Source organism: Fonsecaea pedrosoi (assembly GCF_000835455.1).
Source record: "Fonsecaea pedrosoi CBS 271.37 unplaced genomic scaffold supercont1.3, whole genome shotgun sequence".
NCBI lineage: Eukaryota > Fungi > Ascomycota > Eurotiomycetes > Chaetothyriales > Herpotrichiellaceae > Fonsecaea > Fonsecaea pedrosoi.
The window spans coordinates 2,155,877-2,168,713 of record NW_013550613.1 but is presented as its reverse complement, the minus strand read 5'-3'; the positions used below and the strand labels follow the sequence as shown (position 1 = coordinate 2,168,713).

The 12,837-nt window shown below is 51.8% G+C and overlaps 6 protein-coding genes across 6 annotated transcripts; 2 read left to right on the top strand and 4 right to left on the bottom strand.

Annotated features, from left to right (window-relative positions):
- Positions 1 to 380: 380 nt before the first annotated feature.
- Z517_04687 (uncharacterized protein) lies at positions 381 to 2,191 on the bottom strand (the record flags this gene model as incomplete). Its single annotated transcript, XM_013430015.1, has 4 exons — positions 381 to 602; positions 672 to 1,339; positions 1,394 to 1,853; positions 2,078 to 2,191. The coding sequence occupies 4 exons, from the start codon at positions 2,189 to 2,191 to the stop codon at positions 381 to 383; spliced, it is 1,464 nt and encodes a 487-aa protein (XP_013285469.1).
- A 741-nt stretch (positions 2,192 to 2,932) lies between these two features.
- On the bottom strand, positions 2,933 to 4,696 carry Z517_04686 (uncharacterized protein; the record flags this gene model as incomplete). Its single annotated transcript, XM_013430014.1, has 4 exons — positions 2,933 to 3,046; positions 3,112 to 3,837; positions 3,919 to 4,341; positions 4,394 to 4,696. The coding sequence occupies 4 exons, from the start codon at positions 4,694 to 4,696 to the stop codon at positions 2,933 to 2,935; spliced, it is 1,566 nt and encodes a 521-aa protein (XP_013285468.1).
- A 498-nt stretch (positions 4,697 to 5,194) lies between these two features.
- Positions 5,195 to 6,964, top strand: Z517_04685 (uncharacterized protein; the record flags this gene model as incomplete). Its single annotated transcript, XM_013430013.1, has 4 exons — positions 5,195 to 5,331; positions 5,390 to 5,984; positions 6,086 to 6,448; positions 6,551 to 6,964. The coding sequence occupies 4 exons, from the start codon at positions 5,195 to 5,197 to the stop codon at positions 6,962 to 6,964; spliced, it is 1,509 nt and encodes a 502-aa protein (XP_013285467.1).
- A 173-nt stretch (positions 6,965 to 7,137) lies between these two features.
- Positions 7,138 to 8,172, bottom strand: Z517_04684 (uncharacterized protein; the record flags this gene model as incomplete). The annotated part of the gene is made up of 1 exon (XM_013430012.1): positions 7,138 to 8,172. The coding sequence occupies one exon, from the start codon at positions 8,170 to 8,172 to the stop codon at positions 7,138 to 7,140; it is 1,035 nt and encodes a 344-aa protein (XP_013285466.1).
- A 728-nt stretch (positions 8,173 to 8,900) lies between these two features.
- On the bottom strand, positions 8,901 to 10,448 carry Z517_04683 (uncharacterized protein; the record flags this gene model as incomplete). The annotated part of the gene is made up of 1 exon (XM_013430011.1): positions 8,901 to 10,448. The coding sequence occupies one exon, from the start codon at positions 10,446 to 10,448 to the stop codon at positions 8,901 to 8,903; it is 1,548 nt and encodes a 515-aa protein (XP_013285465.1).
- A 658-nt stretch (positions 10,449 to 11,106) lies between these two features.
- On the top strand, positions 11,107 to 12,738 carry Z517_04682 (uncharacterized protein; the record flags this gene model as incomplete). Its single annotated transcript, XM_013430010.1, has 4 exons — positions 11,107 to 11,456; positions 11,552 to 12,392; positions 12,450 to 12,504; positions 12,569 to 12,738. The coding sequence occupies 4 exons, from the start codon at positions 11,107 to 11,109 to the stop codon at positions 12,736 to 12,738; spliced, it is 1,416 nt and encodes a 471-aa protein (XP_013285464.1).
- Between the last annotated feature and the right edge of the window lie 99 nt (positions 12,739 to 12,837).

The following is a 12,837-nucleotide window of genomic DNA, read 5'->3' as shown; positions in this document are numbered from 1 at the left end:
GTCGTGATTGAGGCGTTGATTTAGCTCATCACCATCGCATAGCAGTCACTAGCCACTCGACAGATGCTCTGCGGGCTATTGGTGGGGTAGAACTATTGAATTACCACCGTTGACCCTCTTACAATGGATGGTCTAACGGGATTCCAACGTGTAAACCAAAGACTTCAAGGCAATTTAGTATAGCCTGGTATGTCGGGGGTTGGTCAGAGCCCTACTCCCGTCTAGGTCTTGTACAGCGCTTCACGAGGAATGGAAGCATTGTAATATTGTTCCTCAATCGTCTTTCTTTCTGCTTCTGTGTACAACCCTAACCCTACTCCTTTGCATATTACGACGACAATGGCGATTGAGTCGTAGATCCAACCCTGTCCAGCTTCCTTTTAGGTGATGTATCTGAAACGAGGGTTGTTATCGCCCAGCTCCTCAATCTCGTCGTCTGACAGCCCGGCGACTTTGTGGTCCTGCTTGCCTGCTGCCCTGCTCTTGTTGACCGCAGAGTAGTAAACCCACATGAAAGCAAAGCTGAGCGTCCCGAACGCGACCATGGCCAGGGTGACGGCATGTCCCATGATGTAACGGGGGGCATCGGTCGCCGGATATAGCTGTTATTGATCGATTAGTTCTTCCCACTTCTAATGTGATCGTCCACAGTCTCAAGGGAGGTCACTCACAAAGCTGGACGGAATGCCCGCACTGTTACCAATCATGGCTTGTAGGGCGATGGTTGTCGTACGTTTTCCATAACGTGGAGTGTGCGAAGGCAGCCAAGCGAGTGGGAGGCCGATGACACAATACATTCCACAAGCGACCAGGAAGCATCCGGCGTAGTGAACGGCGCTCCCGCCATCCGAGATGAGCATACAGTAACCAGTGATGGAGATAGTACCAAAGATGACGCAGTAAAGTCCACGCCGCTGTTGTCGGTCGGAAACGATGGCCACGCTCAGGTATGTGATGGCTCCAAGGGAATAAACCGGAATGGTGAGAGCCTGGACAACGGCGCTCGTGGCCGTGGGCATAATACCCCTGATAATGGTTGGCAGGAATGTGCTGAAGCCGTAGAGGGCGACATCGACACCAAATTGCGCCACAGAAAAGACCCAGACCTTCCAGTCCAGGAGACCTTCTCTGACATCTTTCCAGTGCAATTCTTTGGCCGATTTGGTCATTCCGGGCTGGCGGTTCAGACGTGCCACCACCAAAGCTCTCTCTTCGGCGGTCAGATATTTGGCTGTGGAAGGCTCGTCGGCAATCAAGGCCCAGAAAGCGATTGCCAACAAAACGGTTGGCGCCCCTTCGAGCCACAAAATCCACCGCCAACCTCGGTGTCCACCGACACCTGATATCCTTTTAGCAAGTGGTCCATGAGAAAGACAAAATCAGCAAAACCTACCGTCCAGGAAGCTAATTGCATACGCCAAAAGCCCTCCACATGCCCCAGCCAAAGCGGCACATGTGAAGAGGTAGCCAATCCGCAAGGCCAGTTCCTTTTTGGTATAGAAGAAGGTGAGGTAAACGACCACCCCCGGGAACATGCCACCTTCAAAGGCACCCAACAGCAAGCGACACACGAGCATGCCTCCAAAGTTCTGCACAAACCCGCTAAACGTAGCCACTAGACCCCAGGACAGGGCGATGAAGGAGATCCATCTTGAGGGACCGATTTTCTTGACGACGAGGTTGGATGGAAGCTCCAAGGTAATGTAGGTGACGAAGAGTACCGAGACAAGGATCTGGAATTGATTTCCATGCAGACCTAGGTCGGCTTCCAGCCCGTACAGCCTCGTGACCGTCAGTGATGGCTTCTGGAAGCGGGAACGGTGAATACCAACCGTGCATTGCCGATATTCACGCTGTGAGGTGTTAGTAGTAGAACCGACTGGACGAGACTTATGCAAGGGGGTGTGGACTACTGACCGATCAAGGAAACTGAGAATATATAATAGCATGATCAACCTGGACCACCATCAGCCATTGTCTTTGCTGCCCTGAATCAGAGGTCCGTTACGGCATGATATGAAGCTGTAGCCATGTCAATATAGATCTTTCAGGGGAGACAATGGAGGAAGGCACGTACATCCAACTTCCGCACCAATCTCTGCTCGGCAGCGTAGTCGATCTGGACACTGCCATCTTCGCTGGAGAAGTGGCCTTCGGAGGAGGTGAAAGGTACTGAGTGGCCTTTCTCCATATTGGAACCTTGGGCAAAAGTGGGTTGAGGCAGGCAAAAAGGTATTGTTTGAGATGCTCCTCTTCAAGCACAGTAAAAGACAATGTGAAGCCGCGAATCGAGACGCTACGTTGAGATGTTGTTCGTGTTTTGGATCAAAACTGACACCGGTGGATATATATCTGCAGAGGCGCCCCCTTTCATTCCATCCATCCACGTATTGTGCAATATCATGAAATTGTTGTTCCATCATGTCTCCTTCATTTCGCATACGAGCCAGGTCGGGCTGCTCGAACGTGCGAAGACATGGGAAGCCGCCAAAATCCCACTCTTGACCTTCTGCCGGAGATGGGCAAAATGGGATGCGTCGATCCAGCCCTCGCCGCGAATATAGTGCCGAGAGCTATTGCGTGATACTCCTTTTAGTTATCAGTTGATTTGGAGAGGCATCTCGACTGGACCAGCTGGTATGTCTCGAACATGGCACCCGATGGTGCCCACTTTTGAAAAGTTAAATCCCAATGTCGCAATCAACACCCACGATACGACATGCGTCACGTGTCTGATACCTCCAACGTGTCGCAACAGGCAGGCACAGACGCTCAATACTCTACAGGAGGCTAGCGGCGTGAGATACTCAGCGCTAACGAGGGCATTTGACCGTCATTCTGGGAGTAAAAGATACATGGCAATTACCCACTGTTGCTAGATAGACGAAAGTGGAATGGAATGAAATAGATTTACCACCCGAGTTTTCATTCCTCATAACATATCTGGTACATTAGTCTTCTTCGCTGTAATCACGACATCGAATTTCCTCGGCTTGACGAACCATGCCGTGTGCAAATCCCACTCCTCGTCATCAGTTGGCTGAATCTATATCCAGGACAAGCCATGTTAGCATAATATCTCAGTAATTGCCCCGAAGAGGCATTGCTCACCTCAAATCGCCGCAAAAAGCTAGGAACTAGCTTGTAAATTTCCAGAAGCGCAATATGCTTGCCGAGACAGGTCCGCGTTCCGCCACCAAATTGGAACATGGCACTGTTCATTCTTTTCAGCCGTTGTTCCTCCGAGTCGGCAGCTGCGGTGGGATTGATCAGCCATCGCTCGGGTCTCCAGATGTCGACGTCGTGGCCAAAAACGTCCGGTTGACGTTGCAAGACCCATGGGTTGCAGCCAACGATAGTCCCTCCAGGAATGAACTCGCCACAAATCTCCATGCCCTGCGGCGGCACGACTCGTTCCAAGATCATGCCGATGGCTGGATGCATGCGAAATGTTTCTTGGATGCAGGCGTGGAGATACGGCAATTTCTGGGCGTCGCTCCATGTGATGATGCCTTCGGTGTCTGAAATCAACCCCGTATTGATGGCATCTTCAATCTCCTCATCGAGCTTTTGGTAGCACTTGGGATATCTGGCGAGGAAGTAAAAGATCGCGGCGAGGGTGATTGCGGTGGTGTCAGACCCAGCAAGGGCAATCGAGGTCGTCATGGTGAGGAGGCGTCCGTCGTCGAAGAAGTCGGCATGTTCTTTCTGAGCCTGGAGAAACATGGTCAAGAGGTCCATGCTGTCATTTTGATATGCTCCCGACAACCGCTCGGCCATCCTCGCCCGGGAGAATTTCGCCGTGCCAGATGAGTTGTCGATGAACCCATGTTTACTCTGTAAAGGGGTGTCAATACTGGGTGTCCAAACAGCTGCTGAATCCAATACCGTCAAGAGATTGTGGGAACTTCGACTCACCAGTAGTGCTCGGATCGGATTTTTGACAAACAACTTATCGAGCCAAGGCATCTGGCCCACGGGTGCCTGGTAGTCAAAGATCTTGTCCAGCCAGGCAATGATGCCGTCGACGTCTTCGCACCTGTCCACGAATCCGGCTCTTCGACTGTACGTGATCTCGGTGATGACATCAAAGGCGAAATATTGGAGCCAGTGGAGGAAATCGCACTGGACTCCAGGCTTCGCGTAGAGTTCCTGGGTCCGTTCAAGGAAAACTCCCACGGTATCGTTGACTCGGGGTTCATATTGGACGATCGAGGTCATGGAGAAGGCATTGCTGACTGTCCGTCGAAGTCGGGCATGGTAATCCTGATCTTGAGTTCCAAACAATGACTGGAGCACCTCCCCTCTCGCCAACTGCATCTGCACTGGGTAGAATGCACTCTGCTCGCCCGTCAACATGGATGGCTCGTATAGTTGATAAGTATTTCCCTACCTTCATCAACCGATTGTTCAACCCGTAAATTGACTTGAGAGCCTCCGGGCTGCTGAAAGACAGCGAGTTGGGACCGAGTCGAACAATGTGTCCATGTTGGTCATGTAGCGACCGCAGTGTGAGTTGCGACTTGCCGCGGAGAACGCTGAAGAATCTCCATGCGTCGGTGAAGTTGGCGAGGACAGGACCTGGATATTTACAAAGACCTTTGTTGCGGTAGTTCCTTACCAGCGTCGCAATCACAATCACGACCAAGACCACAGCTGCAGTTTTGGCTGTGAAATGGGGGCGCAAGGAGTCCATCATGCTTCACCGACGCGCATGGCTTGGGAGTCGAAAGACACCTTGAAATGAATGAGTCTTGGTGAATCAATCATCCATGGGTATGTCCTCCGAGAATGTAGTTGTGTGATCGAGGATGGCGGTGGATCCCGAGACGGTTGCTAGTCTATCAGAGGGTGGGATCTGGCGGGTATACGAGATTCGCCAAGAGTGGGATGAGGCTCAAAGGTGGGATGTTGGCAAGGCATTCAAGGCGACATGCAAAGATGGGATGTCCATAGCCATAGTGACCTCTCAACTGCAAGGTTGGGATACCCTCAAGGTGGATCGTGGGAGGAACATCTTGAGCGCTCACGTGAGGCGAGATCCATCGAGAGAACTGAGGCCAACAAGATCGTCCTCGAGGTGCATTCAGTCGACCATAATAATATGGGGGAGAAAGTCACCAAGATATGCCACTCGTGGTAGACACACGCCTTTTCTCCTCTGAAGTGGCGGCACATCAACGAACTCCTCATCATGGTCCGAAAGTGCTCGCGCGTAGCCGTCATTGGCGCTGGGCCAGCCGGTGCAATCGCCACAGATGCTCTGGTCAAGGAGCAGACGTTCGACACAATTCGCGTGTTTGAGCGAAACGCGATCGCTGGGGGCACTTGGTAGGTTTCCCCCTCCGCTTCCTCTACCTGATTCCACATTGATCAAGACATATGTCAGGGTGTACACTGCAGACCATTCGCCCAAGATACCTTCTCTTCGCAAACTCCTGAAGCACCAGGCCGATCTGCCCGTGCTCACCCCTGCTAGATTTCCATCCGAAACTGAAAAGACTGAAGCAATCAACTCGCCCCAACTGCGGTATTCTGATACAGGCATCCATGAAAATCTGCACAGCAATCTCCCACCTCAGACAATGTGCTTTACGCAGGAGCCGATTCCGGAAATTCTCTCGGAGCGAACGCTGGCGCACTATGGCAGCAATGCTCCGTTCCGTCACCGAGAAGTCATTCGCGGTTGGGTAGAAGATATTTTCGTCCGCGGTGGAATGCAGCATCTCATCGAGTTCAATACGACCGTTGAACGGGCACAAAAGGAGGGAGACGAGTGGGTGTTGACTTTGCGGAGTGCACCGCCAGGATCGAAGATGAACTATTGGTGGCAAGAGGCGTTCGACGCCCTGGTCGTTGCGACAGGTCACTTTTCGCTACCCTATGTGCCTGATATTGCTGGATTGGCAGATTATGACGAGCGATACCCGGGGAGAATCCAACATAGCAAGCACTTCCGGTCTGTGGAGCAGTTCAGGGGAAAGGTAAGATAGTCATCTACACTTCCTGGTGCTCGAACGGTTGGATCTTCACCTTGACGCACACAAACTATGAGGCGCAGCTAACCAACGTGTTCATTCGGCAGAAAGTCATCATCGTAGGCGGCTCGGTCTCAGCATTTGATGCGCTCCATGAGATTCGAGTAGTGGCACAACATCCCGTCATCGCCTCGCTCAAGAAGCCGCTACCGGCGTTCGGATGGGGTGCGTTCAAACACCCCCACGTTTCCATCAAGCCGCCAATTGCCAAATTTCATCCAGAAGGGAGGATCGATTTTGAAGATGGTTCATATGTCGACCACGTCGACGTGGTGCTTTTCGCCACGGGCTATGACTTCAGTTTCCCATTTCTGCCACATATCAATCGGAGAATCCAAGGCCGGAGGATCCAGAAACTTTATCAACATGTATTTGATACGGAGGATCCCACTCTGGCATTTATTGGAATGGTAAGCTTCACGGTTGCTCCCAATCCCATTTCATGCCAGTAATGTGATGTTGATGATGATGATGATGATGATGACGACGGACTAATCTGTGCATCGGGTCAGGTATCGGGAGGTCTGACCTTCAGGGTATACGAATGGCAGGCCGTCGCCGTAGCTCGCCTGTTGGCAGGACGTGCCAGACTACCGAGGCGACACCTGATGCGAAAATGGGAGCATGACCGGCTCGCCAAGTGTGGAGATGGAATCCCATTTTTTGACCTGTCCTCCGACTTTGAAGAATATTTTGAGGGCCTCAGGGGATTTGCGGGGGAACCTGCAGTTGGATCCAACGGCAGAAGACTGCCTAGGTATGACCCAAAGTGGAAAGATTTGTTCGTCGAGGTGGTGGTGAAGGCGAGACTGCGATGGTGGGAACAGGAGAGGCGCAAGGCTGACGAAGAGATACGCGAGGCCCAGACACACAGACCAAAGGCGGGTGGGAATAGTTCAAGGGATTTAGTCAGAGCATTGCTGTAGAGAGTTTCGACCATGTTGCTCTCGTGAGTATGAACTACCTATGAACTACCGAGAAGTCTTGATCCATAATGTACCTTGATCGTTGCCTTGCTAAAGCTGCGATACTTGCCGGAGGCCATAGAGCGCTCTGTCATCACCGCATGATCCATGATAACCATATCCTCCATCAGGATCTACCCAAGAACTGCTTGAAACTCCGGACTGAACTTGTAGTCAGTATATCCTTCTGGGGAGAGGACTTCGTAGAAGGTGTGCCGGTTGTATTTGGTGAACGGGATGCCCTCCTTGACTCGGAAGGGCAGATCTGGATTCGATATAAATTGGCGGCCAAAGGCAACCAAAACGTCTTTGCCTCGATACTTGCCATCCACAACCTGGAGGGCACTTTCGGCCGTGTAGCCGCCGGCAACAATGACCGGACTGGTGTTATTCCACGCGTCGACAAAGACATCGATCGAGTCTCGAAGATCAGCGTCTGCATTTCCTGCGACTCTGGCCTCGATGATATGCAGGTAGGCCAGTTGGAGTTTCTGGAGCTCCTGTAAGAGATATGTAAACTGCGGAATAGGATTGTCCATACCCATCCCGTGATGCTTGCACCAGGGGCTTATTCGAAAGCCAACCCTGTCGGCACCAACGGCTTCCGTGACTGCTTTGCTGACCTCAATTGCGAACCGGGCTCTGTTCTCAATGTTGCCTCCCCACGCGTCGGTGCGGCGGTTACACGTGTCCTGGGTGAACTGGTCCACCAAGTAGCCATTCGCACCGTGGATCTCCACACCATCAAACCCGGCTGCGATGGCGTTGAGAGCTGCTTGACGGAAATCGTTGACACAGGCCCAGATTTCATCTTCTTCCAGAGCGCGAGGCACCGCGGATTCCGGACTCCATGGAATATCGCTGCTGGAAATCACTTCGGCGCCGGCAGCGACGGCCGCAGGTCTGGCGGCTCGTCCGGTTATCCAGAGCTGTGCGAAAATGTACGAGCCTTTGGCGTGTACGGCTTCGACAACCGTCTGCCATTTACTCATCTGGTTGTCGTTGTAAATCCCCGTCGTGTTCTGCCAGACACTTGCGCGATGAGATGTTGCCACCGCCTCCGAAATCAGAAGTGTTCCCGGTACCGACGCTCGTTGGGCGTAGTAGTCAACCATGAGTTCACTCGGTACATAGTCGTCGTGCGCCCTTCGCCGCGTCATTGGTGCCATGGCAATTCGGTGTTGTAGTAGGCAGGACCCTACCTGCACAGGTGTGAACAATCGCGACATGGCTGTTCAGGATGGGCGTTCTCTCACAAGACTGAGGTCGTGAGTGATGTATTTTTTTTTCCTTTTCCCTGAACAGCCCACCCCAAACATGTCGACGTGGCAGGTATACAAATGCCGAAGCGTGACATTGCCCGGTTCGCCTCCCAGTCAGGGGCAACATGACATGGATGGGCGGTGTTCTGCATGGCCCATCCTCATGCACGCGACTCTTGACGCTTGTGGCGAGAGTGGGGGTTTTCGATCACAGCTCTGTCTCTGTTTGAGACATTTTTGGAGACTACGAGGAACACCGACAGTGTGGTATCTCTGACAAAAGTGGGAGGCTGCTGGTAGGAAAGTGGGAGGGGTTCCACTATTTATCTCCTCACCATTCCAACGTCGGTACTTGTATAGCTTATTATCACTCGCCTTGACCTGTACTGCCACGCATAGAAAATCGTCATCAGAACGTGGGATCAAATGATCCACAGAGTTTGGTAGGTTGAAGGATTTTAGGCTATGAAGCCGTGGCGCAATGCGAGCTACTTCGTCATGGAAGCGGGCAGTTACGATATACGACCACTAATATTGTTCGCTTACGACTCTGTATTGTCGCAGATGTAAATTTCGTTCAAGATGATGATCTATGCACTGAACTGTCCCTCACGAAGAGGCGAATATGGGGCCATTCAATGGCAGTCAATCCCAAGTCCCTGCCAGACAATTTGTTCGCACGACTTCAAGAACCGCAAAACCTCACCTCCCTCATGCCAGGCGTCATTGTAGGCAGCACTCAACGTCAGTTGTCCTTTCCAGCTCCCAAGGAATAAGCCTAAGCCTGACCTCAGCTCTTCTCCTGTTACCCATGGGTCATGCAGCTTGAATTCCCCGTGCTCTGGTGCAATGATATCGTCAATGCGTCCCATGCTGGAAATGGACACTGTGGGCGACGGATCGGGCGGTGGTACTTTGAAGACTTCTCTGGAAAGCAGCGCCGACTCTGGCAAACGAGGGACTCCAGACTTCCAGTACGTTGGCACTCGAGAAAGATGTTCTTTGTCGTCGCGGATCGAGAGGTAGAAATCTCTTACCCCTGCGACAACCTCAGTGAACTCGTTCCTTCTCTTGGTGGATGCACGACCACCTTCCTTGCTAGGAGGCACCTCTAGGTCCACTACGAGACTCCTTCCTGAGCTTGAGTGAATCACGGATACCGGATGTGTCGGAGTATTGTAAGGCGCCGTACAATGTTTGCGAAGATTAATGAGACAGTAACTAATGTATCTTACTCGTCTGTTCTCGTGCCTCTTTTCTTGCAAGTCTCGCAGCGCCATAGCAATAGCGGCATGATACGCATGTGTGACGGTTATATTTCTTTCCTTGCAAGCGAGGAGCAGGCTCTGCGTATCCTGACGGGAGTATGTTAGGGCCACGCGCTTGTGAACTCCGGGAAGCTCGGCTCCAACTTTGAAAGGGAGGCAAGCAATCTCGACACCATGGCGCAACTGAGCATTCTCTGCCAGAATCTGTTCGAGTCGCTGTTGCTGTTCTGCCGACAAAGATGGTGGAATCAACGCCGCCACACGTAAGGGTGGGGTGAGATTATCGACCTCGGTTCCAAACGCTGGAATTTGATAAGATGACTGTTGATTATACGCTCGAGATGCAAGGATGAAGAGATTGTCGAGCAATTGAAGGGTCCCTATTCCATCGATGATTTCGTGAGGAGAGCGGAAGACGATATCACGGTAAATCGTCCCGTCTTTGCTTTCGTGATTGTCTGATTTGATGACAAAAAGTGTGGGAAGTTTGGGGGCAGGGGGATCCGAGTTGGCCCATTCAATTCCAGTCCCGGAGGTAGAGATCTTGTGGAAAGTAGACTCAAGCCATGCTTGCTGGTCGCTCTCTTCCTCACAAGCCTCATACACCTTTCGAAATTTCTCGCTTGCGCCATCGTATTCGACCCAGGACGCGATGTTGGGGTGATTGTATCGCAGATGTAGCCAAGCATTGCGGAGCGCCTGTTCCACACGCTGTTCAGCTTTCTCGAGTTTGATATCGTTTCCCACGTCTACTGACAACGAGATGAACCCGGTCATGGCAAAAAACATACGGCCGCTGCCCTCATAAACCCTGGAAATGACATGGTAGAACTCTTCAGCCTCGTCGATATCGCGTTCCCATCGGGTCCTCGTGGTCTTCGCCCAGGTCAAGTTTCGATAAACTTCAGAAGCCATTTGCGCTGGTGTGTTGCTTCGCAACTTTGGTCGTTGACTTTCTATCGCTTTGGAGTGATTGATAACAGTGCTGGCAAAATGGTGTTACAGTAGGGAATGGATACGGCTGGGGGAACTGTGGGGCGGTAATTCTTCGGAACATAGGACTTTCTAGCCACTGCTAGCCTCACAAATCAGACCTCTGACCTCTCATGTAAAAGCAATCAACCCGACGTTTAACCGTTTTCCGATAGTCGGGCCGCAAACCCCTTTCCATCCCGGAACGACCTTGGTACTGTAGCCGCCACCCCCAGCAAACCCCTGTAACCTGACCTTTTTGTACACAAAGTTTTGCGTGTCACAGCTTCACCAGAAGTCATGGCGGGGAAGAAGATGCAGGGATTACCTGTTGTCCAAGGGACTCCAACCCAAATTTAGAAAAGGGAGAAGTAAAGCAAGCGTGGATTGCGGTGAGTTCCGGAATTCTCCAAAGGGCAGGGACAGCAGTAGGTCTTTCAAAATGAGAAACCACTTTTGCACAAAGCCCCGCGATTCTGAATCATTGTTTCTTTCCTCAAATACAACTCCCAGCCAGAGATTGTGTTGTTGGTGTTGACCAATTTTCACGTTTGGTAAATTTCAAACGGTCCCAGGCTGGCTTCACATCAATACTGCTGCCATGACATTCACAGAGTCGACAGCCGCTGCTATCATCCCTACCAATGTCAACACTGCTCCTCGTCCTGAGGCCTATCAAGCAACACCCGATGTCGAACTTTTATCTCTCTCAAACGTTGATTCTGCTCCAAAGAAGACAGGAAAGATAGAGTTCCGATGTACTGGCGAGTCCTCCCCTGACAATCGAGAGCGGCATGTACGACATGGATGCTTGGAACGAAGCACAATACTCAAGCTCACGAGCGCGGCATTTTCATTCTTCTTCTCTGGCGCCAGTGATGGCTGTCTGGGGGCGTTGATTCCGTACATACTGAGGACCTATGATATTTCCATGGATGCAATTGCGATCATGTGAGTAAAATCCTGAGCGATGATTGACTCGAATTTACGGCTTTTTGTATTCAAAATCACATCAGCATTCTTTGCTAACGCAGCGTATTGCACAGCTACGCTGTTACGTTCCTTGGCTGGCTTGTTGCCGCAGCCTCGAACAGCCATCTACTTCAAAGGGTCGGGTTCGGCGCCATACTTGCAATTGGCGCATCATTGCAGCTTCTGGCGCATATCCTTCGCTTCTGGACACCTCCGTTTGGTTTGTTCGCCGCCACATACTTTCTCCAAGCGCTAGGAACAGCATACCAAGATTCGCACTCGAATACATTCGTCTCCTCTGTCAAAGGAGCTCATCGATGGCTGGGTTTTATCCATGCCATGTATTCGCTTGGGTGTCTCGTCTCACCGTTCGTTGCAACCGCTGTTGCTTCCCACGTCCCGTTGAAATGGGCTTACTTCTTCATTTTCCTGCTTGGACTCGGCGTGCTCAATCTCTTGGCAGTACTTTACGTCTTTTCGGACTCTCTACGTCTACTACCGAGAGAGCAGGAGCGAGAGCAGGAGGACGACGCTTCCAGCCACGGGAAAGATGCGACCCAGAAGATCAAAGAGACGCTGCAAACGAGGGGGGTATGGCTGTTGAGTATATTTTTTTTCTTTGCTCTGGGAGCTGGCCTTACGGCTTCGGGATGGATCGTGGAGTTCCTCGTCAAAGTGCGTCACGGCAATCTTGCGCAAATGGGCTATGTTCCGGCTGGGCAAGCGGGTGGTGTATTTTTGGGTCGATTGCTTCTTGCAGAGCCAACGTTTCAATTTGGCGAGAGACGCATGCTCTTCTTGTATAGCGTTCTCATGCTCGCGATGCAGTTGATATTCTGGCTTGTGCCGAATCTTGTCGTCGACATTGTCGCCATTTCAATCTTTGGTTTCTTCTTTGGTCCGCTCTTCGCCGCGGTACGTCCTCCTCTTCACTGATCCCTTTGGGGGCACCCAGTAACAATCTCTCGCTAGGGTATTTCTGTCGCCTCAAGGTTGTTCCCCAGACGCATCCGGCCAACGGCACTTGGTGAGTCCGACCACGTCCAGACTTCAATTTCGTCACCACCCGCATTTGGGCTAAACACCTTCAGGGTTCATCTTTACCACTGCTCAAGCGGGGGGTTCAATATTCCCAGCAATAACGGGCATTGTCGCGACTCGGGCAGGTGTCAAAGTAATGCAGCCTATCGTTGTCGGCTTGGTGGTCGCCGTGGGTGTCACATGGTTGTTTGTGCCTGAAATCAAGCGCCGAGAGGATTAGATAAGGGCTGTGAACGATAGTGAGGACCTCGACGTAAAGTATTGGCCGCGCTGTCAAGTCACCCGTGCGTAAGGTCGATCCGTGATGAGGGCATGTAGG